This window comes from Lepisma saccharinum, chromosome 24, assembly GCF_977018435.1.
Source record: "Lepisma saccharinum chromosome 24, izLepSacc3.1, whole genome shotgun sequence".
NCBI lineage: Eukaryota > Metazoa > Arthropoda > Insecta > Zygentoma > Lepismatidae > Lepisma > Lepisma saccharinum.
Window position 1 is genome coordinate 63337383 of NC_139252.1, and position 26513 is coordinate 63363895.

At 38.6% G+C, this 26513-nt stretch overlaps 1 protein-coding gene across 3 annotated transcripts in view; it reads left to right on the plus strand.

Moving 5' to 3' along the window:
* Positions 1–26513, plus strand: part of l(2)gl (LLGL domain-containing protein l(2)gl) — a 125024-nt gene that overhangs the window by 79305 nt on the left and 19206 nt on the right. For 2 of the 3 annotated variants that reach the window (XM_083110735.1, XM_083110736.1), the window contains exons 13-19: positions 1724–1988; positions 3446–3602; positions 12985–13134; positions 18181–18341; positions 20125–20241; positions 21671–21837; positions 23595–23821. In XM_083110735.1, coding sequence (XP_082966861.1) covers positions 1724–1988; positions 3446–3602; positions 12985–13134; positions 18181–18341; positions 20125–20241; positions 21671–21837; positions 23595–23821 — 1244 coding nt within the window. The remainder of the gene's footprint in view (positions 1–1723; positions 1989–3445; positions 3603–12984; positions 13135–18180; positions 18342–20124; positions 20242–21670; positions 21838–23594; positions 23822–26513) is intronic. The other variant, XM_083110737.1, reaches the window with a different exon arrangement.

The following is a 26513-nucleotide window of genomic DNA, read 5'->3' on the forward strand; positions in this document are numbered from 1 at the left end:
AGGCGTACAACAAAGGAGGAAAAATGTGAGGTCTTTCTACGCGGTGTTTAAACGTAATGCTTTTTTATTACACTCCGCGCAGAAAAACGTCACACACCCTGCCATTATTTACAAACAGCTGTTCATTTTGGGCATACAATATAGATTACAATCATCACCTCCTTAATTCATGTATGTGACTAAGTGATTGCGATGGGTAGGGACATTGAATTTTCGCGATGCGCGAAATCGCGAAATGTTAAGAAAAGATGCAATTTTGAACATTTAAAAAAAGATGCAATTTTGAACATTCTGCACGTAACTACACCCCCAATGATGAAATATGCATGAGTTTTATTCGCGAAGTAATGCAAAATGTGTGCTTTTCCACAAAATCAATGCTTTTTCGCGAAATAACCGTGAAATATCAAATTAAGTAGAAAACATGCAAGAACGGGCAATCGAGATTGTGTGCGCAAACTGTCGATTTGTAACGAAATGTTTGCCTAAAGTTTCCTACCACTTGCAGCTGAAGAACGTTTTATTTTCAATCACATCAGGAAGATGCTGCAAATTGGGATTTCCCATGCACGTAATCTCAGTTCGAAAACTTCGCTCCCTGTCAAGCTGCATTCCTTTCTTCCCCCGAATGTCTACTCAACTTCCAGTTTCATTGAACTTGCTAGCTGTAGCAGCGATAAGATTGGTCTGTTCCCGCACATCAAGGGAAACAATGGGATCATTTGTGTTCAGTCATGAATGAATTTTGTTTATCATCATGTGATATTCACATGTGTTTGTGTATGTGCAGTAGTGATTATTTCTTTGTTGGACAGCAAGGATATCCTTTAAATACATACAATGAATAAATCACTTGACATATGCAGTTTAGAAATGAAGTGATTTTGTGTTGATGTTTTCTTTTTGATTGGACAGCTAAGTACTTGTGTATGTATACAGTATATAAAAATGAATAATAAAAATATAGCTCTTTTGTATGTTGTTTCCTCTCATAATGAAAAAGTGTGTGCCAATTTTTTTTTCACCGCTGGTATATACCGCTGATCTAACATTTTATTTACCATAAATTTGTCTCCCTAGCAATGGGATTTTGCCTTCTTAAAAGGAACTTCATGCTTAGACATTTACTGTAAAAAACATCACATATATATTATATTTTTATTGTAGAAAAAAGGCAGGATATTGCACTATTTATAAATATATCAGATCTGTAATATTACTATAAAACCAGTTAATATAAAATTGTAGTTAAAGGTAAAGTTCCCCATGCATAGCACCGTGCCACTTTTAAGGGAGATGTTGGAGGTGATGATCAGTACCATGCTCTGGCCATCTTTATCCCCCAGGTACCCATTGATTTGGGGCTGGGTGAGCCCCAGAGCTGCTTTATAGAGGGACAAGGCCGGAAAAATTCCGACCTTGGATCACCCACCCCGGGAATAAAACCCGTCTCTCCCACATGGCAGTCAGACACCCTAGTGAGTAGACCACTGCGTCTCTTTAAATTTAAAATAGTAATATACTGGAAAATTTTTGAGAAATATGTAAAACTGGGGGAAATCTTAGCAAAAATACAATTAAGAGTTTGTGAGAACCCTAAAGTTGAAAATTATTTGCAAAGTAGTCTCATGCAATGAATAAGCTAACACAATGCTCCTAGTTCCTCATGAGTTACCTGTTATGTGCTGTCTTGTGTAAGCTGGAACCATTTCTCTTTACTTAGGCAACAACCATGAACATAGTTTCCGACAGAGATAGTTTCGTGTGGAAGGGCCATGATCAGCTGACAGCAAGAACCGGCTCCCTCTCGCTTCCTGCAGGGTTCCAGGCCACCGCCATTCTTCAGCTGCACCCACCTGCAGCCATCACTGCCCTCACCCTGAACTCCGAATGGGGGTTGGTTGCAGCTGGGACAGCCCACGGTTTAGCCCTGTTCGACTATGTCCGGGAAAAGGGGGTCCTTACAAAATGTACACTTAATCCAAATGGTAAGTTTTGCTTTAGTAAGATAGAGTTAAGGAACGAGTCAAGAAATCTTGATACTTTTACCTGTTTTTGGAATGTAATGAATATTAGAATCTAAGTTAGTACCAGAGTTTTGCTCCAAAAATATTTTTCCGTTCACGGACAATAGTGTCATAATATTAAAAGAGTGTGACTGTAGAAAACTTCTTACGTCACGTGCCGGCAACATATGTGTTAAAACACTAAAATAACACACAAACAGCATGATAAGAAACATTTCGGAGTTCTTCCAAGCTTTCGACTCCTTCAAGGAGTCATCTTCAGGGCTGGTCAAGGAAAGACGGAGTAGACGCGGTTGTCGTTACACTGTGAGTGGTCATTTAATTATACTCTGGAATGAATTTTTATTTTAAAAAGTTCACAGAATCTCATTTATTCTTTGTGGAGAATCAACTTCAAGTTACAACTAATCAAATAGGAGTTTCGTCATTTCCAAATTGTTCAATGTATTCTTTTTTCCATTCATGTACTTTTCTACACCGCTGGATGTTTCATATTCCCAAGCGAACAAATAGAATAATGCTCCCATAAGAGTAATGTACAGGGTGTTCCATTCAAACCTCCCACATTTCAATTCATCATTGTATGAAACACAATGGAATGCGAGTGGTACTAGACAAAAGAGAAACCCAAAGAATGTTATTGCATGAAGCAGTAAACACGAATACACCAATACACCTCTATGTGTGCACCGTTTGTAGCATGAATAATATCCAATCTGAGAACCTCCGGATTGTTTATTAACACTTCCAGTTGCCAAAATCTTGGCGCACCATGCCTTAATGGTTTTCCCATCAGGTGCTTCACCTCCATATTTATATCCGGTAATTTCTTTGCACTGTGACGATTGATTCCATTATGTTTCATAACATTTTAGCAATGATGAATTGTAATGTGGGATGTTTGAAAAGAACACGCTGTATTTCTCCGGCGCAACTTCTCTCTGCAAGAGGGTTGCCAAACCTAAAGTGATGACAATTTATTCTTAGTTTTCATCGTCTAGACCTGGCGGCATCACCCATCTCAATAATCCGCTGATTGTTATATGAAATTTAAGAAAAAAAAAATTCCCACATAACAGTATTATGTCTTCTTTACTTTATCCATGGGGCTATAAAAAAAGTCGCTGGGGAGGTAAGACTGCATGGGGCAATGCAGCCAATATAACAATATCACATGCAAAATGTATACTCATGGCAAAAGTTGGTCTATGTGGGTCGGAACCAGTGATTGCATCTCACCTAGTTCACAGCCAAATGAGTGCACGAAAAACCCAGATCTGGCTCCAAAAGAGTTAAGTTGGAAACAGTGCTCTGCAGTCTCGTGGAAACCCTCCCTCATGCCCAAAAGGCCTTTGTCACATCTCTAGACCTATTCATGGATATCAGTGTCTAGCATTGCATTGTTTTTCTTTCTACAGATCTCTCTGGCACTGGGGAAGCCCCAATCTCAAGGCGCAAATCTTTCAAGAAATCCCTGCGAGAGTCCTTCAGGAGACTTCGCAAAGGCCGCTCACAGAGGCACGACAAAAGAGCACAGGCAGCTGCGTCATCGCCACCTGACAAGAAGAAGGATGGGTGAGTGCTTTGACTATTCTTGGAAGTCGTAACTACTATATTGCAATGTTTGGGTTTGATAGTAATAAGTTGTTGCATGAAATACCATTTTTTTTTTTTTCATTTTAATTTTTCTTTGAATTGCGCTTTCCAGTAAAAGAAGTCACAGAACCAGTTGTTACATCACTGTCTTTAAGTCGTAACAGAATGCTTGATTCAGATGAAAATAATTGGCCTCATATGAACTTATGGCAACCAATTTTTTCAGGAACATAGTAGGCCAAAGCACAGGTGCAGTTTAAATTCATCATAGACGCAATTGAATTCTCTTCTTGCACGAATATACCAGGTGTTTCATAAATAATTGAGGAGTTACAAAAATTTATTGGAAGTAAACTATTGAACTTACGTTAATGAAACCAGTCTGGAACGAACGAGGAACTCAACAGTTTTTTTTAACACTTACAAATGTTCAATGTATGCACGATTGGTGACACAGCATGCATCAACACAATAGTCTACTTCTTGCAACACTCGCATCAACATGGGCCTATCGATAGTGCCTTTCACCCTTATGGCTGTGTCTCACGCGGCATCATTGAGACAAATACCTGTCTTTGATGAAACCCCACAAAAGGATGTCACACGGTGTAAGGTCCCGTGATCTTGGGGACCAAAACATTGCACAGATCACTCTGAACTTAACAAAACATACACCCACAAACTGTTTGCGTTCCTATCGTGTTGATGCATACCATGTCACCCATGGTGCATACATGTAACATTTGTAGGCGTTAAAAAAAACTGAGTTCCTCGTTCGTTCTGGACTGGTTTCATTAACGAAAGTTCAATAGTTTACTTGCAATAATTTTTTGTAACCCCTCAATTATTTCTGAAGCACCGTGTATACTAATTGCATTTGACTTTCATGAAATATATTTAATTCACCTCTTGAAATCTTGATGCATAATCACCATTTGGCTTCGACTGAATCAGGACCCTTGGGTGAATGATGATTGTGAGTTGCAGAAATCAGGAGGCTAATACAGATATTTGTTTTTTGTTAAAGTCGATGAAATTATTGCATATTTGTATAAGAAGATCAAACACGAGTGCTGTGTTTTGTTTATGGAAAGCTTGCATATGGTCATCTGTTTTTCTGGCAGAAATAAACTCTTACTGGAGATGTTATTACTCATTTTATCACATTTTAAGTGTAGTTCCACACACAGTAATCTTGTGCATGTTGCTTCACATAGTTTTCCGTTCAAATTATATTGTTTTCCAAACAAGAAGAGTTGAAACAACATTGTGCAGTTTGCTTACTAGCAGGTAGTTTTCAGAGAACAAACCTGTTTCCCAATCTGTTCATGCCTTGCATGGAATGAAATACTAGGAATACCATAACGATTTTCCTACAAGGACAACTCATTTGCCTCCAAATTTTCACCAGTGAAAATTCCCTTTCTTACCAGTTTAAAAGTCCTCTGCTAGGTATTCAGGAATTTCAGTACTTAAAGGATGCTTTCTGTACTTAAATGCGTGAGACTTTGTGGTGGTATATTGTTTCGTTGTTTATATTTAATGCAATGCTGTTTAAATATTCAAAGCTCACAACACTGTACTACTTGACTAGAATCAGGGGATATATGGCAGGGGATAGAAGAGCTTGCAACTTACATTATTCGTGCTTTTGCATATCTCTGGATGTGGTTCTTAAACTAGTCAACATCAACGCTATGTTAATTTTCTGGTCGAATGTTTCTATTGTCGTTTAGTATTTCCCTGCTCAAATGTTTCTATTGTCATTTAGTATTTCCCTGGTCGAATGTTTCTATTGTTGTTTAGTATTTCCACTTATATGTGCACAGCAAGTTACAAGCAAATGATTACAAGACTGAATTAACTTTCGAAATAAAATACGAAGTGAAAAACTTGTTTGCATAATAATGGTGGAAGTTGTGAAATTGCTAGTAAAATGGTGCAAGTACGGAAAATGCTTGGAAGCTAGCAGGGTCCCCTTCCCTTTCCTTTTTTAAGAATTGGATGACAGCGTTCACAAACATTAGTGTAGTTTTCTTTAGAAGCTTGTCTTGACTGTTGGCTGCATCCAAAGCTTCCAGCAGCTGTTCATCTCTTCTGTGATTTTGGGTGTACTTGTTGCTCATTTCTCTGAGGCTGCATGGGCCATGTTTTGAAACATGACTCCTCTGCACTATATCCAAATCAGTTGTTGTAGTTCAAGTAGTGAGGCTCTGACTGTTGTACAAGTGATCTAAGTTTGATTCCTAACCAATCAGTTAAATACAGCAGTCAGGTCATGGCATCTCTGTAAGTGAGAATATGTGAAATCATCTTTCCAAAGCAATATGCACATGGTACGGGGGATGGCTAGCTGTGCTCAAGTGTGTTGCATCTCCTTTCATTCCACCGATACAAACTACAGCCCCTATTCTTGTTTCCTGCAAGATACAAGAAGATAACAGGATTAGGTCCATGGGATAGTGAGCAAATGTACTTCAGGACACTGGCATACACAGAGGAGGGCTGATGGGGCTAGAACCCCCTCCAAAATTTTGAGAAAATCAATATTTTCAAATAAAAGCAGTCAAGAATTCGGGGAATGACAGAGTGTAAATGCAAACCCCTTTAAAATTACACCGAATTGCCATTTTTGAGAGTGGAAAGTTTGAAATATTTAAAATATCTTATTGTGTATGGCACCCTCTAGAAAGCAGCCAGGAGTGCCAACTTTTAAAAAGGATTAAAAGGATTGCATCCGTATTAGTTAAAAAAAAAATCATAAATCCTGCTTGCATTCGAACTATTTCAAATCTGTTATTTACTGATTCTAATAAGCAAATATATAACAATAACAAATCATAATAATAACATGACAAATTATTGGGTGGGGACACAAAGCAGCTATGTACTATCCCCAATAGAATTCCTGCATATGCCAGTGCCCCAGGAACCTTTATGGATCTTTCTACATGCTGATTTGCTTGGGCTACAAAAATGAAGATTTACTTGAATGTTGCAATTTCTTGTATGATATGGCCTAATCACATGTGCTTCTCTGGCATTATGGCCTAATCACATGTGCTTCTCTGGCATTGCAATAACATGCTTAAAATAATAAATGTCCTGTAATAGGCAATTACATGTGTTTGGCAGTGTCAACATCTTCTTTCTTTTGTGAATGGATGCATTTCTTTTTCTGCCATTTCAATGTTGTTACTTTCCAGCCTTTTGTAATGTTAACAACACATGTAGTGGAGTGTAAGTGAATGAAACTAATAGTTTTAACATCTACTCTTGTGTGATCTGGGTATTAATAATTCGTTAGGTGTGATTTCCGTAAGTGTCATTATGTTGCATTATGGAATTAACAGGATTCATTCGCCATGAAATTTTTTAGTATCATAAAAACAAGGAACGTAATTTACATCTGATATAATTGTTCATTGGGAGAAGTTCGTACAAGAAATTGTATTCCCTATGGAGTGATCAGAGCAGAAAGTTTGCACTTAACTAATCGTTGCAAAACCTTGGAAATGAGAATGAAGAATGGGGTTAGAGACAGTAAATATAAAAATGTTAGGGATGGGCTGATTTGAAATTATGGCTAACACCAATACCAATCCGATATAAAATTCTGAATGGATCATCGATCTCCTTAATAATGTGTTACCAGGTGACTTTAATGCAACAAAAGCTCCATATTTAGACATTTAGTTTTTTGAAATCTATTTTTTGGGGATTATCCATAAAATTTATAATAAAATGAAGCCACGGTGGCTCAGTCGTTAGGGCATCTGACTACCATGTGAGAGACCTGGGTTTGATCCCCGGCAGGAGAGAACCGGGACTTTTTCAACCTGTTCAAGCGGCTCTGGCGCCCACCCAGCGTCGTATGAAGTGGGGGTACCTGGAGGAAACCCTTGGAGGTAAAGCTGGCCAAGGGCGTGATGCTGATCACATCTTCCCTAGCTCAGCCGAGATCAAGAAAGTGTGGGGCACTAACCCAACCCCCCTATATGCCTTCATGGTGTGGTGCAAAGCACAGGGGAGCACTTTTATTTATAACAAAATGACAGAATTTTTGCAGTAAATTATAAGATATTTATAGATATATCAGATCTGTAAAACAATTGGTAATGTTACTGATGTACTGATATGCCTATATCGGCTACTACCGATTTATCTGTCCCATCCCTAAAAAATATACATAATATTAAAAAATTAAAGGATTAGGCCAAATCGTCAGAGAAATTGGACTCCATAAACCATGTATTTCTACTATAATTGGAGTTGGGAAGGAGGGGAGCACGTGATTGGTTTGAGAGTGCTTGCTGCACGAGGGACAGAAAATAGAAGGGGATGGTTAGTGTTCTTTAATTCTTCACAATTGTCCATGCTACTACATTCATCATTAATTTACAATAAAATAAATTTGCAACCTATGTTATCATGGTGGTGTTGGCAGACATTAGCCTTCATCCAAAGATATGTGCACTGGTTGAGTTGAGTGGCTGATTCAAACTCATCTAATTATCTAACAGTTGGGCTGAAAAGTTCGTAGGCTAACATAGTAAAAAATATTTTTTTGACAAATTCGATTTTATTATTCAATATAGTTGCCTTCGAGGGCGATACAACGATTATAGCGGTCATACAATTTTTCGATGCCATTGTTATAGTACGATTTCTCTTTAGCCTCAAAATAGGCCTCAGTTTCGGCGATTACCTCTTCGTCAGTGCTAAATTTCTTTCCAGCGAGCATTCTTTTAAGGTCTGCAAACAGGAAAAAGTCACTGGGGGCCAGATCTGGAGATTATGGTGGATGGAGAAGCAATTCGTAGTCTAATTCATATAATTTTGCCATCGTTTTCATTGATTTGTGACACGGTGCATTGTCTTGATGAAACAGCACTTTTTTCTTCTTCAAATGGGGCCGTTTTTTCGTGATTTCATCCTTTAAACGCTCCCAACAACGCTATGTAATAATCGCTGTTGATGGTCTGGCCCTTTTTGAGGTAATCGATGAATATAATACCATGCGCATCCCAGAATACTGATGCCATAACCTTGCCAGCCGACTGTTGCGTCTTTCCACGCTTTGGATTCGGTTCATCACGTGCAGTCCACTCGGCTGACTGTCGATTGGACTCTGGAGTGTAGTTATGGAGCCATGTTTCATCCATTGTAATATATGGACGGAAAAATTCGTGTTTATTACGGTTGAATATCGCTAAACATTGCTCCGAATCATCAAAACGTTGTTGCTTTTGATCGATTGTGAGCACGCGCGGCACCCATTTTGCACACAGCTTTCGCATGTTCAAATATTCATGCACAATATGTCCAACACGTTCCTTTGATATTTTTAAAATCTCAGCTATCTCGATCAACTTCACTTTACGATCATTTAAAATTATTTTGTGGACTTTTTTGATGTTTTCGTCGGTAACAGCCTCTTTGGGGCGTCCACTGCGTGCATCGTCTTCGATGCTCATTTCACCTCGTTTAAATTTAGCAAACCACTTCTCAACGGTTGATTTTCCTGGTGCAGAGTCCGAATAATGTTTATCAAGCCAAGCCTTGGCTTCAACAGTATTTTTTTCCGCCAAAAAGCAATGCTTTATTAACACACGAAATTCTTTTTTATCCATTTTTTCACAATAACAAAAGCTGCATCACTCACAATGCTATATCTCACGAACTAATTATCCGGCAGTTGTGAAATTTATACACGTATCTTTTGAAGGTTAGTACTAAGTAAAAATCACATGGATTTAATTCTAGTAACACCATCTATGAGTCAGCCTATGAACTTTTCAGCCCAACTGTTACATACTGCAATCATGTTAAACCATGAAATATCATCTATGCCAGTATTTCTACAACTATATACATGGAAAATTTATGTATGTTTTAAATTCCTAAATAAGCTGTTCGTTTTTCCATGTCGTTACATATTTTTCAGTAAGGGGATGAATTGGTTCTATGTCATTTTGTACTGTTCATAAACCAAATGCACTGATTGATTTTTATGTGAGGTTGCATGCTTACATTAATATTGTATTACACAACTGGAGTCTGGCCTCCCTGATGGTGTAGTGGTAATATAGTAATCTCGTAATCAAGGGGTCCTGGGTTTGTAACCTGCTGGTGGTACGTAGTGGTTCGGATCCCACTTTAAATTGTAGGTCCAGTCCCGATTGGTCTTTCTGCACATAAAGTGGACTTCCAAACTCTCACAAACAACTGGAGTCTGCAATAGAAATGTATGTGTAAGCTTTTCTCCCTGATCACACTGTGGGGGATATAGAAGCCTTGTTTACACACCCTTCGTTAGAATATTGTTGGACAATATCCATCATCCAAGATGGAAGAGATATATAAGAGACAGTTAACAAACATTAAGTGTAGAGACTATAATAATATTTCATACTTGTCATTTTTATTTCATGGTGACTGATGATATTTATACTTACATTTTGTTTGTTATCCTGTACAGTGTGTACATATGTAAAATGTGAAGCATGTCTTAACAAAATAACAAGTGTGTAGCTTTCATCTTTTTTCCCCTTTTTCTATTATTATCCTTCAGTCTGATAAACAAAGGTAATCATGATCATAACTTCTAGAATGGAATAAATTAAATATATACAGGATGGCCATGAGAAATTGTACTTTTTCAAAAGTGACTGTATCAAGTTCTTTCACAGTGATCAGTTGCTGAATTTCCTTCCAGTGAAGTGTAGTGATTAGGCATTGCCTGTAATTACCAGTTTCAGGACTCCATCCCTCGTAAGAGCAATGTGACTCTGTATAACATGTTAGAGTAAGTGAAAATATATATAGCTTCGACTTATAATGGTGAATTGTATTGCTTTTTTGAAAAAGGCAGACCATGACACTCGCCCCTAGACTATGCACCAAGAGCAATAGTGTTCATGTTTAGTTGGTTCTGATTATTTTACATTGCTCTTCTGATGTTACCTTTTACGCTATATACATTACATTGTCAAACACTTGTGTGTGCTGTTCATAAGACAGCAAGATTTTTTAGCTCAGTAAAATATCAGCATAAAGTATTGAGCTTTTGTATTTTTATTAGGGATGGAATAAATTAATTGGTACTTATATGTATCAGACAATATAGCCATCTCAGTGTATCGGTAAAAATAGCCGATAATATTACTGATGCGGTAGTTCTCTAACTAGCTTCAACTTTGTGTAAAATCCTGACATGTTATTATTTCACTGAGTAATAAAGATGTAGTTTTGGCATGTACAGGCCATTCGGTTTAGCTTGAGCTCTGACCTTCAGCTGCTCAGAAGCCTGCCGTCAGCGCGACGATGCGAGAGTTCCACTGAGAGCAGAGTTGCTAACTGCCTTAACAAATAATTACCTATATCCATAATCTGACTCCAGAGCTTATTGGTAGGTGTGTTCGGTACTTACTGCATTTTATAAATCAAAGAAGGAGAAAGGAAACACTCACCAGACAGTGGAAAAATTATAATTTTCGCAGTCTAATGCTGCATCTTCGGTGTAAGAAAAAAGACTGAACCGAAAGTTTGAAATCTGGTAGAGTTGCCTGGTCTCGATCATAGAAGAAGTAATGCATTGAACAGAAAAAAAACACTGTTCCGTCACCAGGCTCGTCGAAACTGTGAGTGGGAGGGCAGGGTAGGGTGGGAGGGATGGGTTGCAGAAGGGGGGGGGGGTCAGTTACTGGGTGGCCTTGTTCAGGCCAGGGGGAATGGTTGCACTCATGGCCGATATATAAGCCCTCTCCCATCTTTTGCGAACTGAGGTGTTGGCTGGTTGGGGTAATAGATGGATGATCGCTACCCGGAAGCAGTCGTTGAAATGGGTATTGTGGTTGTTTGTATGGACGGCGACAGTGAAGTCCAGGTTGTGGGTGGAGGCACGGTGGTTATTGATGCAGGGGTTGAGGGCGGTAGATATTTCCCCAGGTAAAAATCACCACAGAACTTGCAGGTGAGAATGTAGATCAAGTTTGAGGAGTGGCAGGTTCCTTTGGGGTGGAGGGTAAATTTGCCAGTGGCCATGTGCACCTGGAGGGTGTGAGAGGTGATAAGAATGGGGCAGGTTTTGCACCTGTTGCATTTGTGGGCAGGGGGATGTTGGTTTTGTGGAGAGGGATTGTTGCGGACCAGGATGTTTTTGGAGGTTGGGGGGCATTTAAAAACCACTCTGGGTTTGTTGGGAAAGATGTTTTCGGTTTCAGGATCACTGTGCAGATGGGGAAGAGGAGAGTGTAGTGTGTGTGATTTTGTTGAGGTGGGAATGATATTGGGCGATGAGAGCAGGTGGATTGGTGGCAGCAGGTTTCTTGGTGGTGGTGGTGTGTGAGATAGCTCGCGATATTTGTTTTGTGACCAGGGTGGAGGGATATCCGCAGTTGACCAGGGCTTGGTGTAGGCGGAGGTTATAATTCTGGCAGGAGGTGGGTGGTGTTCAGGCGCTGTCCCCTAAGGGCCAGAGAGAATGGAATGGCTTTTTTGATGTGGAACAGGCGGGAGCTGGAAAAGTGTAAGTACTGCATGTACTATCCACATAAAACCCACCAATCAAACCACACACAAGAAAGAAATTTAAAAGTGATGTGAGTGAATTTGACAAGTGTGTTATTCGTAGAACAATTGAAGAATTTCACGATCATGAAGGACAGCGTGCTACTTTAGATTCGTAAGGTTTTTTTTTTATGACACAACAGCGTATAGCTGTTGCCAGTTTCATATCTAGTAAAATTGTAACTTCCGCATATTGCAACACTGCTCTTATGAGTCATGTGATGTCTTCTGCAGACGACAAACCTTTCCCGCTTTGCGCATGCCAGAGCTCAGGCTAAACTGTACTTACTTTGTTCTCAAGCTTTCACCACATTATGTGGCTTCCTCAGGAGATAGAACAAGTATAGTAAAGATCAAGTCTTTTATCTTTTTAACCTTTTTTAAAAATACCTTGAAATACTGTATGCTATGCCCAGGTCTAGAGCTTTACTCACATATAAATATTGAAGTGATGTTGGTGCTATAGATGGTATTTTAATTGAAAAGTGAACGAAATGTCATATTTGAACCTAAGCTGCATTTTTTTAGTTTCTAACGTGAATTTATATTTCGTTGAATGGCCATCCTGTATATACCATTAACATGTTTTTCACTAATGTCAATATTTCTCTTGAATTTTGGTGCTAATTCTCATGTGCTGTGAATAGTATCTTGGCGTGATGTCAATGTTCCTAGACTTTGCATGCGGTGGTTGGTTTCTTTGTTGCACCAAAAGGTTTACATGACACACAGTATGTTTGTGGTAGCATTGTTTTGTAACGGCAGTAAACGGAGCACTTCTATTGGACAGTGAATCGGAGGAAAAGAAGGAGCCGCAAGACGGTGCAGGGCAACCGAGCGAGGAGGCCCCGGCCCCTATAGCCGCTGCCGAGGAGGGCGCTAGTGGTGGCAGCGGGGATGAAAAGAGAGATGATGAGAATGAGAGGAGGGAGAGTATCGGGTAAACACTTCACAGCTCATGCTTGGTTGGGTCGTAGTTTGTTTATATGTATTATTATCATTATTGGGTTTTCTTTGGGAGTACATTTATTTTTGTATAGCTAGGTGTAGGTAGAGTGGCTAGTGTGTGTAGTTGCTGCATGGTTGTTGTAAAGGCAGTTTTTTACCTTGAGTTTTGTAGTTGTGGGATCGTAGGTGATCTGGTTGGTCTATTGTACGATGATGTGTTGGGTTGGTCTGAGCCATCACAGTACTTGTAGACATTGTATTTATACTGTAGTTGTTTTGTGCTGAGGGAGTTACCCTTGTGACTGTGTGTTTTGGAGGAAGGTAGTTAATATTTTTGCTTCCTCCCATTTTCCCTGTCTTAAGGATACAAATATGTTTGATTTCACCACAACAAAGCTTCATCAGATACACACTGGCTTGTTGGGAATGACCTATTCTAAGGTACTTGTTCATTGTGAGAGAACAAAGGTGAACTATGTACCAACCAGTATGTTTTACATACGTAAAGTATTGTTGTAGATTAGGCACACACAGGATATGTATTATAACACCATTAAGCCTTGTTTCCATTGTATGAAAAACTCAATATGCTGACCAAGGCAGTAATTTATTTTATTATAAAACAAACTAAACGTAACGTTTCAACCTTCTAGCAAGGTCTTCTTCTGACTCTGCACCAAGTACAAATGTAACCAGGTACACAACAGGACGATATATATATACACAAACATTACTCCCCTCCAGACTATTAGAAAGTTGTTCTGGAACATTCTAGCAGGTGGCTTTCCCTTGTCAACTGTACTTTCACCTAAAAGGCTAAACATATTTACTTCCATCTAGAATGTGGTTGGATTCTTTATCTCACACTCTTTTTCCTTCATTCTTCTTTCTTCTTCTCTCCTCTTTCTCTTGTCCTTTCCACTCTTTCTAACACCTTCTTCCATTCTTTGTTTAACTTCAGTCCCCCATTCCAGTTCATTGTGTCTTCTTCACCTTTCTTCTCTATTTCCTTGGCCTCCTTCCATTTTCTCACTAGTATTCTCTTCTCCCTTTCTATCTGCTTAGCCTCATCCCACTCTATGTCATGTTGTTTCTCTCATGTGTTTAAATATCACATTTCTCTCTCTCTTAAGTCGTACATCATCACTATGTTGTTTCAATCTGTCTTTCAGTCTCTTTTTCGTTTCTCCTATGTACACACTCTGACACTCTTTACATTTCACTTCGTAGATAATCCCTTCCTCTTCTCTGTTTTCCTTTTTCTTGTTTGCATTCTTCGCTATTCTTAAAATGTATTACGTAGAAATTTTCAGCGAAAAATGCAGGCTCGACTAGGACTCGAACGCGGGTCTCTGGCATACCGTGCCATTGCTCTAACTACTGAGCTACCAAGCTGGCCTGACCTCTTCTGATTTTTCGCTATGGCTGTTTTACCTGCATGGAATCGTCTCTGCCAATGCTACTACAATAGAATCTGTTGCCAAGGCAGGGTGGTGATTGGGAGGGGGGTTGGGCTGTCTGCTGCATTCTGCTGCAAAACTACCAGATGACAGGAACCAAAACCACCACCCTGCCATGTCACTGGATGGTTCCAGCACCCTTCTCCCTCTTTACCATCTGTAAGAGGTTGAGTGGCTGCTGTCTTGCAACCTGCACATGTGGAAAACAATACACATACTGGTGGATAAAATGAAAAAAATACAAAGCAGCCAGGAAAATACATCCTGCCACTGAAAATTCTGGGTTTGAGTCCTGTCCTGAGCATGGGCAATTCTCTGTGAGAGTCTCTTCATCAGTTTCATCTAATCATCATTCCTCTTCATTGCAGAAAAGTGATGTAAAATAGAAATATATATATATATATATATACCGGAGGGGTCCCGGGTTCGAATCCCGGCCATTTTGTTAGTGTCCATTCATCAATTTTGTCACGTCATCACTCTTCTGCATCTTCGCAAATTAGCCAAAAGTGGCACAAAATGTGAAGTAAAATAAAGCAAATGAATCTAGAAAATATAAAATTACCCCTTCTGAGATCATTATATAGTGCGGGCCTCCCTGATGGCCTACTGGTAACATGGTCACCTTGTAATCAAGGGGTTCCGGGTTCAATACCTGGTGGAGGCACGTTGCATATTGGTTCAGATCCCATTTTAAACTGAAGGTCCAGACCCATGCAACAATTCATCACATTCCCCTCTTGACCTGGTACACAGAACAATGTAATGAGTCCCAGCTGAATTACTCTGTGCCACAATGTCCAGTGTTTTAGGAAAGAACCACAAGTAGCCAGTTTGCAACTGAAGAAGTGAAGAATGATGGCAAAATCATCATGTTTGTGTTCTTTGATGGAGAATGAGCAGAAATAGTGATATGTTTGCGGTTTCCTGTTAAAAGGAAACATGATTAATGTTCAAGGCTGAGGATTGCGAGTTTCAGTCAATACGTCTTCAGGGAATCCTTTGCCTTCACACTCTCCCTCATAGTTTTAGCAGTTTTAACCCCAAACATCTGTGTGTGTTGATATTCAAGTACAGTCTGTTTTAAAAGTGTTGCAGGATTTTAAAAATCTTTAACTTTAAAGTAATAGATTTATTTAAACGAAATATTGTTTTTGTTTTTTTTACACAGAGGAAAATTGCTGAGAAGGTTCCAAGCAACATTTGGAAAAACACCTCCAGCGGAGATAAGTATCCAGAGTTGATATGAAAAGTTAGGTCTACGGGAATATATATATATTATACATTCCAGACGAGCACTGTCAGAACGCAATTCTCGGATTAAAAGTAAGATTGCAAGAGTGTCTGGATGTGAATGGTGCCCAGCTGGAGGTGTGGCAAAGAACCAAACCTCATCAAACATTAATTTTAAAGTTTCCTCTGTGTAACAAACAATATTTCGTTGTAATAAACCTAAAAGTTGCAGGTTTTTAGAATCCTGCAGGACTTTTAAAACACACTGTACTTTCATAAGTCATTTTCTAAGCGCTACGTATGAGCTATTATAAATATTCTTTGTAATTACCAACATTCTCCCATTCACTTCAGCCTACGTTCATTCACGGGGAACTTTATCTACCTTTACCTTGAAGTTTCGTACATAACCCATATTTGAAATTTATTTCAACAGTTGGTTGTATGTATTGTGATGTTGAAATCACCATCATGCATAATAATGAATACATTTTGATTACGTAGATACTAGAACCAGACTTCTATGAAGCATTCCACGTGATTTTACAGCAATGTGTGGAATTTATGTGTATGTATATTAGGACGATTTTGGTTGGACTGATGATTAAAAATTAACCATCGTGTTGACACCAATATTATTGGCTCAGTTGGTACTTTTTCATCAGTATCAGCAGAACCATTATTAGGAACAATGATTTTGGAATATTTCTTTGTTTTATAAATGCTAGTTTATTTAAATTAAGGTCCTTAAAATGAGATGTATATTTGGAAAGCAATATTGTTTTTACTAGGGTGTTAAGTATGCTTTAGAATGGCTGAGAAAGCAAGTCACTTCATGTCCAGAGTTGCAAATGAATTTTCAAGGCACCTGCGAACATATCAGCTGATGCACTCCACAAGGATGTTATTGTAGATAACATTGAGCATGTATTTTTCTTTCCTGTTTCTTTTGCATTAGGCAGCACTCAGACCGAAGTGACAAGAGGCACAGGGGCTTCACACTGAATGACAAATGACAAATGGCATGGGCCCTACAGTCTGTAAGAAGCCCTTCACTACGAATGCACAACCAACAGACTGAGGCAACATGTGCAGTCTGTTTGGTGCAAAAGGTTTAATTTATTTCTGAAGGTCTGTTGTCAAGTGATGCATGTCACCTGTCACTTCGGTCTGAAAGCTGCCTTAAAGCTACGCATGTAAATGATTTCTGGTTAACTTTATTTTGCATGCAGCAGGAAGCACGATACGGCATCAGGTCTGTCATCAAAATGGCCTTACCATGGTAGATCCCATTCGTTGCACTTTTTTAGATCTTCCAGTAATAGTAGAAATAGTTCTGATGAAACCCCAGCTACAGTTATTCCTGTTCCTCAGTCTTCAAAGCAGAAGGAGGGTTCCGTTCACTCGGGAACTGCTGATTCTTCAAGCAGTGAAGCTGCAGTGCAGTACGGTGCTAGCAGTGATGACAACTCCGGACACAATCTTGCAAAAGAGAAACGTTATCCTGATGAGCCAGTGAAAAGAAATCTGTTTGGCCATACAGGAATAAAATGCAGGAAGTATTCCGTACAGTCGGAGCCTGCTGTTGATGACAAGGGTGTTTTATCGGAAACCTTTTCTAGAGGTAAACCTTCTGTTCCAAGTGATGGCAGAAAGAAAAATCAGCATACCATTTTCAGCAGAAGAAAGGTGAATGTTGATTATGGTTTTGTCAACACCTGTAAACATGAAGCTAGTGGCAACACTGCAGGCTATTATTTAACCCATAAAGCTGCAGGGAGGCAGACAAATACTCTGTCCGAGTGTATGGAGTCCGATTTTTCCAAAATGCACGGTCCAATATTACATTCTCAACAGCTGAGCTACGACTTGGCTCTGCTGGGTGCCTCATCGGCAAAGCAAAGGTTTGGAAATAAAGGTAAAACAAAAAGGTATGCTGCAGACAAACAAGATGAGGAACAAAAGAATTTTTTTAGCAGAAATTTAAACTTCAATATATTCCGAAGCAACAGAGGGAGAAATTTTGAAGGCCAAAGATGTGAAGCATGCAAGGAAGAGTCGTGCAGTTGTCAGCTAAGTAGGTCTGTATCTTGCGAGGTCATAGAAAACCCTGGCAACCCTCTAACAGCAGAAGTCTCCCTGCTGAGCCTCCCGTACATTGATGCCTCCCCCGTTTGTTCACCCTCCGTACATTCCAACCCCGATTCTTTCATTATATCCAACCCTGCATCGGGGATTAAATTCCCACAGAATGATAGGTACTGTAGTTGTAGTCAACATACCGGTAGAGCCGTTAGAACTAGTGTTGCGAGCCTTCCCGTATCACACCATGATTCTTCCCATAGTGCTCCTGCCGCTGGTGATGCATCTGTCTCTTCCCCCACCGCCCCCCTGAGTCCCATCGAGGCCAAGCCAGTGGAACGCCAAGTGGAAGCGAGGCCCGTTGATGACTCTCTTGGCAGCATGGTTAGATGCCTGTATTTTGCCAAAAGTTTTCTCGTAAGTGGTAAGTACAACCATCAATTTTTCTTTTATACTAACTTTACACTACATAACTTTAAAAATTACTTGAGTGCTTTTTATGAACTTGTGAAGTCTTTTGTACTATTCTCAATGTCATGTGATCAGAGTTGAGGAAGTCTCTAAAAAAAAGTAACAAGCTACTGTATTTACAGGTGTATAATGTGCACAGAGTTTGTTGATGGGGAAAGTGATAAGCAATTATATATCTCGTATATAATCCTCAGTGCAATTCAGGTTCAAGAAATGGCTTTCTTGGTTGTAGGTCGTAAAGCTGTTGCTATACTGATCACGAGCGAATGATATCATACCTTTTCAATGAGTCACATTTTGCTATGTGGACCATGAGGAGAATATCGTCTTGTGTATCTGAGTCCCCAACCTACGCCACCTCTCCCTCCACTGTGTTGAGCTTCCCAAAGCTTTCAAACCACCTTGTTTATTCCATAGTAGGAGAAAGCAGATCAAAATATGGATTTGCAGCGCTCAGGAAATTATTTTCTATTATTTCTCGCCTGACAAATACTGCTGTGACGGGAGGTGCATGCTTGAATTCTGCCAGAACGGCACTGCTTTTCTTGGTGTCACAAAATGTTCCATTACAAAGTGAAAAATCATGGGAAACTGCCCTTAAAACTTTTATACATATTTTTTTGCTCAAGAAACCCAATCTGGTAAATCATATTTACAGTGACATAGTGAAAACATGCATGGTTTTATGTTGGATGTTCGAATTATTCCATGCATAATACGCACCACAGTTTTCGGGGGGGTGTTGGAAGAAAGTGTGTAAATATGGTACTTTTTTTCAAAAGTAATGGACTACCATTTCTTTGGAAGTAAAACTACCTTGTCATACAATATAAACAGGTAAAAATTTTCAAGACTGATCCATAGGACAGATCAATTGTTCTTTCAGTATTGATTATTTGTTTACCGATAAAATTGCCAACAATATTGCCAATGTGATATTTCTGTAAATATCCTGAAATTAATTCAATGCAAAATTCTGCCATTTTGGTACTTTTTCATGAATAGAAAAGTGTAATTCATGTTCATTCATTTTGTAAAGTAAATGGAAATTGTGGAAAAGTTGGGAAGATTGTAAAAAAAGACATTTAAAAATGTGAAAGAGCCAACGAATTTTGTAGTTGCTAAGATTATGGACTGAAAATATATTTCATTTTTTGTTACAATTGATATTTGGGGGAAATTGTGCTAAAGAGAATTTATTTGACTTGTTGTTTACTCTTTACTGACAAGATGGGAGCAATATTGTGTTCTATGCAATATATATTTACTTTTTCTCTGCACTCAATAAGTATTAAAATTGCATATTAAGGAAAGCAATTACTTTAAGTTAGAGACAAATACTTCCAAAATTAAATAGGATTAAAAATAATACTGAAATATTTTATATTTTAAACAGAAGCCGTAATTACGGAGCACTATAGCCGCATACTCACTAAATAAATGCACTAAATCACCATCATAACCTGTTTTTCCCGCCACAAGAACCTTGAGCTGGAATGAAGATCCAGTTGTCTCAATATATCTTCACTGTAGAAAGTTATGCATTACATTTGTTTATATTGTCTAAATGAAAGTACTTTAAAACTATGCTTCTGCATCGACTGAAGTTATAATAGGTGTATCTATGCAATGATTAGAAGAAAATACTAAGTTTGTGTCTTTCATTACTGGTAGTGGTCTCTGAATTCTATGCTTCATTTCCTTTTGAAATTATTTTGTGCTGTTTCTGCTTTCAGTTCAATCCATGACTCCCACCTTGTGGGCAGGCACAAACAGTGGAACGGTTTTTGTGTTCACAGTTACAATTCCCTCGGGGCAGAAGAGGACAGAGGAGGACGTCTCTTGCCAACTAGGTATGACCCATCACTAGAATACCTGCTAATTTTACCAATCTAATATTCCTCCAAAGGGTCTGCAATTAAGAACACATTTCTGTCATTTGTTATTTTTCTTACATATTTCGGTGTAGTTCATGCACATTTTGTAATATACATATCTAAGTACTAGTCATTTTCTCTATGTAAGAGACATGGTTAAAACCAGGTATCGCCAAAGCTAGTAAGAGTAAATTGACTTATATAGAGTGCTGGAACCTTTCTTCTCCAAAAGCAGCAGCACTACTCACAACTACAAAGTTATTGTTAAGAACATTTTGAATATATCTACGATGCAACACTGGTTTCATTCTACAGGGTGTATCATAAGTAATGGTGCGAACTGACACATTTGAAATTACGCGATAATAGAAGCCAAAAAGTCTCTGTAAACATGGGTCTGCAAACAAGCTGTTTTTGAGATAATTGCGAATGTGTGGTTACACGCCATCAATGACTTCATTGTTTGTAAGCATCATCCTAGTTGGTAAAATGCTAATAATGTGTGGTTAGAAGCCGTCACTGTTTGCATTTTGTTGACAAAACAATATTTCCGAGAGGTGGTGTTGTAATCAAACAGGATGGATACAATCAGTACGGAGAATTGTACGTGCTTGTGACCAATTCCGAAATGAACCGGGGTGTTCGAAAGAATTCGAAACTCAATGCGGAATCGCGTACAGTATTGCATCCAGAAGCAAGGACAACACTTTGAACACTTCCTTTAACAGGTATGAGTGTACAGTAATTGTAACGTTTGTTAAAGTACGTAGAATGTTCAAGTGAGATCTCATGACTTTCCTTACTGTATTATTAGCATTTTACCAACTAGGACAACGTTTACAAACAATGAAGTCAGTGGCAGCTTCCAACCACACATTCGCAATTATCTCAAAACTGGCTCGTTTGCACACCCATGTTTACTGAGACTTTTTTGCTTCTATTATTGTGTACTTTCAATTGTGTCAGTTTGTGCCATTACTTACGATACATCCTGTATAATTACGGACACTTGTGGGTTTTAACACCTCCAATGACTTTCAGTAGGATCATTATAACATAGAAGTGTCCTTCACTGTACATGCACTACTTATTAAAATATTTTTTGTGCATGTGATATTTTCGACTTCCTGAATTTGTTTTGTGCCTCATATTCTTCCATTGCTTTTTATTTTTTAAAGAAATTAACGTATATTAAACTTGGAGGATGAGTCCCACATGCATACATGGTATTAAAAATGTGGCGGATTTAGGATTCAAATTCTCCCACCATCCATACTTGAGATCTTTGTTGAGACTCTAATTATGCCAGTCTAAAATTAACACCCAAGTGGATAGTCAAAACATTGAAATCCAATATCCACACATACACCACAGTTTGAGATGTCATTTAATGTATTTGGAACAGGGAAAGAAATTCAGTTGAAGCACAGAGCTCCAGTGATATCCATTGCTGTCGTGGATGGATCAAACACACCTTTACCTGAGCCTCTGGAGGTTGAACGGGGCGTGGCACAGCAGCCAGATGTCTCTTCCCTGCATAGAGTGGTTATCTGCTCTGAGGAACAATTTAAGGTTAGTATTTGGGATGGGACAGATTAATCGAGACTCTATCTTTATCAGCCGATACAGGCATATCTGTAAAATTACGGATTATTTTACTGATCTGATATATTTATAAATGTTTAGTGCAAAATTTTGTCAGTTTGTTGTAATTTTTATGAATGATGCCCTACTTTTTTGAAAACGAAATGTCTAATGTGCAACTTCTTTTGCACAGCAGTCACCTCGAAACACACATTTATTAAGGAGGTCAATGAACCATTTGGAATTTTATATTGAATTGATAGAATATCTGTATCAGTAAATTTTATGTCGGTACTTTACTGGTATCAGCTAAAATTTCATATCGGTCCATCCCCAGTTAATACAAGTTGTGTTCAGAAAAATACCGGATTGAGTGCACTACGCGCAAACTACCTGATGGAATCAAATGAACACAGTTGCGCCATCTAGCGGCATCTTTGTGAAGTACATTGCAACAAGGCCTGGAGCTCAGTGCAAGCTGTTCGCAAGCAACATGTGTCAGAGTCTGCAGCGGTCAGTGGGACATTTTGTGGCTTTGTGAAAAATGAAAGATTTGCAGGAGCAACGTGTGTGCATTAAATTTTGTTTTAAGCTCGGTAAAAGTGCCACAGAGATGTTCACAATGCTTCGGGAAGCCTTCGGGGATGAAGCAATGAGCCGATCACAGTGTTGTGACTGGTACACTCAGTTCAAAACTGGGAGAACTTCGACGGATGAATATCCTCGAAGTGGGCGACCGTCGACGTCAACAGACGATGTTCACATCAACCTTTTTTCGATTGGCAAGGAATAGTTCATTACGAATACGTCCCACGAGGACAAACAGTCAACAAGGAATTTTATGTGGAGGTTATGAAGAGGTTAAGATGCGCAGCGATGCAGAAAAGGCCTGAGCTTTTGCAGAACCAAAACTGGACGCTACACCATGACAACGCGCGGGTTCACACTGCTCTACTTGTGACTGAATTTTTGGCCAAAAACAGGGCGACTGTGATTCCTCAGCCTCCATAATCCCCAGATTTGGCTCCGGCAGACTTTTTCCTCTTTCCAAAATTGAAATCGACATTGAAAGGTCGTCGGTTTCACACAATTGATGACCTCAAACAAAAATGTACGAGGGACCTAAAGAGCATTCCGGAAGAAACTTTCCAGGAGGCGTTTCAAAGCTGGAAGAAACGTTGGGAGCGGTGTGTGGCCAGCCAAGGACAGTACTTTGAAGGGAACAAACATGAATAAGATGTACATGTTCAGGTAAAGTTGCTATTCCAACAATCCTGTCTTTTTTTGAACACACCTTGTATTAAAATGTTATACACAGTGAAACCTCGATTTTACATTTTTCAGGGGACAAGTTGAAAGAACTTCATATGCAGGAAAGTGTAAATGATTGTATAATGCAGGAAAATGTAAAACAGAGGAACATAAAATCAGGGTTTTCTGTATCCGTGTGCCTTACCAAGGATTCGTTCCATTATAAGTTGAATTTATTGGGTAATTATTTGCTTACACAAGAGCGTTTCTGTACAGAGGAAAAATTCTAATTGTTTCTGGCAGCTTTCAAAGATACGCTCTTTGTACATTTAAACTTAGACAAAAATTGTCTCTTGTAAGTGACAGTTCATTTTCTTATCCATTACAAAAGCAGTTGTTATTAATAACATTATGAATGTTTGTAAACTATCATATTTTATCTAAACTTCAGAATATATTAATAAGTACATTTTTTTGATGCTTATTTGTTTCAGATCTTTACATTGCCAAACTTGAAGCCTTTTGGAAAATACAAATTGACCGCTCACGAAGGGGCACGTGTTAGGAAGATAGGTTACGTGAACTTCGTCTCCCGATCTGACAGCAAGTATTCAGAAAGCTGCATAACGTGCTTAACAAATCTAGGGGATGTCTTAATTCTTAGCATACCAGACCTTAGGAGACAACTCATGACCAACTGCATTCGGAAGGAGGATATTAAGTGAGTGCTTATTTTTTAATAATCTTAACAGAAGTTTTGTGCTGTTTAGATCTTTATAAGATTAGCTTAAAAGTGCCTTCATAAAAGCAATTAATTCACTCAGCAGAAGTAAACTGCACTGCAGGGTACTGTTCGAGAGGTAGAAAAAAAAGGCTTATATTTGTGACAGTCTATAAAATAAGACTACTTATAAATAAAATTAGTTTATGTGATAGTAACTAAAAGAAAATATGAGTTGGCTTGAAAAATAGACTGTGGAGTGCAGAAACCAGGTTAAAATGTGATGTTTTCATATTGTTAATCTTAAACAGAAGAGGACAAATGGGAGGTGGGCCCTATCAAAGCGTTCAAAGATTAATATGGAACAAGAATGTACCTATGAAATTCAAGATGGTAATATATAACACATACTATGTACTGATAATTATGTGTGGAGCAGAGACTTGTACAGTGACAGAGAGAGACAAAAGAAAGATGCAGGCTGTGGAGATGACATTTTTAAGGAGTATATTGGGGAAGACTAGAAGGGATAGAATAAGGAATGAGGAGATCCGACAGACAGTGGGTGTGGTGAAGCTTCAGGACAGGATAGATCAGGCACAGATGAGATGGTGCGGACACATGAAGACGATGGATGCAGAAAGACTACCAGTAAGAGCTTACAATGCACAAGGAGTGGCAATAAGGCCAAGGGAGAGACCAAGATGTCTGTGGAAAGGGCAGATAGTGGAGAGTGTTAGGAGAAGAGGACAATATTGGAACACCATGGAAAGAGAGGAGTGGTGGAAGAACAGGAAAAAATGGAGAGGCTTGACTTCTATGCCAGAGGCAGGAAACGATGAAGGATGATGATTATGACTACTTAATCTAAAGAGAAATTGGGAATTTCAGAAAGTGTTTATTTTTATGTGAGAAGTTGGATGAACAGAAACTTCATACATAAGATGTCTCCCCAACTTTCAAAGATGGAAGTGGATACTTATTGGAAATAATTATATAAATGGCTGGCTATATATTTCAGTTCGAAATCTCGGGGAAATTGGGAAATTGTCAGATGTTTGCTCATGTCACAAAGATACAGAGTAGAATATGCTTCCCCACATATTAATGTGTCTGGCAAATTTACAATTCATGATGGGTTAAAACAAGGAGATGCATTATCTCCATTGCTCTCTAATTTTGCGTTAGAATATGCTGTTAGGAATGTAAAAGAAACTAAAGAAGGACTAAAATTAAATGGTGTGACTCAGTTGTTAGCATATGCAGATGATGTAGACTTATTAGGGGATGATATAAATACAATTAAGAATAATGCTAAAATATTTTTCAAAACTGCCAAAGAGATAGGTTTGGAAGTTAACAAAGAGAAAACTAAATATATGCTTACAGGCCGAAACCAAGTGTTAGGTAATAATCAAAATCTAATTATTGATAACAACTCGTTTGAACCAGTTTCCAAATTCAAATACTTAGGAGTAATATTAACAAATGAAAATGATATTAAAGAGGAAATAAAAAGTAGGCTTAATTCAGGAAATGCATGTTACTTCTCTCTTCATAAACTTCTGTCTTCTCGTTTAAAATCTAAGAAACTAAAAGTTAAAATATACAAAACCGTAATTTTGCCTGTAGTATTATATGGATGTGAAACTTGGTCCCTTACATTGAAAGAGGAACATAAATTGAGAGTATTTGAAAATAAGATCCTTGGGAAAATCTTTGGACCTAAAAGGGATGAGGAGACAGGTGAGTGGAGAAGGTTACATAATTTAGAACTACATAATTTATATTCATCTCCAGATATTAATAGAATAATTAAATCAAGAAGACTTAGGTGTGGCACGAATGGGAGAGGAAAGAGGAGTTCACAGGATTCTTGTTGGGAAACCTGATGGTAAGAGACCTGTAGGAAGGTCAAGGCCAAGACGAAGATGGAGGGACAACGTTGAGATGGACCTAAAGGAAATCTGTAGGGATGAAAAAGAGTATATAGATCTTGCTCAGGATAGGGACAGATGGAAGGCCTGTGTTGCTGCAGCCATGAACCTTCGGGTTTAAGAAGGCTAGAGAGTTAGTTAGTTAAGGATTTAATAATAATAGTTTTTGTTTATTATTGTCTTAATAATTAATATTGATCATACTTTTATTTCTGCTAAAAGAAAGTCCTGACAGTACCCTATCATTAAAGGGGTTAAGGAGGAGTATGACAGGGTGACTGAGAAAGAATGATGGTGCATAATTTAATGTCAAAATATGGTTGGATAATGTACTCCATGTCTTTTGAAAGACACTAAAATGAACATATTGTGTAACATCACATTTCTTGTTTCTGCTAAAAACAAAATATACATGTGTCCTATGTTCAATTAACTGCAACTATTAAATTAATTGCAATTGCAATTAAGAAATTGGAAGGAAATGGTAAAGTAGATATTCAGATTTATAATAATAATAACCTGTGGCTCGACAGCCCTTGAAGACCTAGGGTGATCTGTCTCCCACAATCCTACCTGGAGGTGTGGAGATCTTCAACCAGTATTGGGGTGACGTGGGGTCAGCATGTCGAACCCCCAGCTGTTATAGGAGGTTTCCGAGACCGCGTTACGCTACTCACTTGTAGCTCTCCAATTTCCTCACAATGGTGGGTTGCCATCGGTCCTATACACAGGCTGAAAACCCAGAGACTGAACCC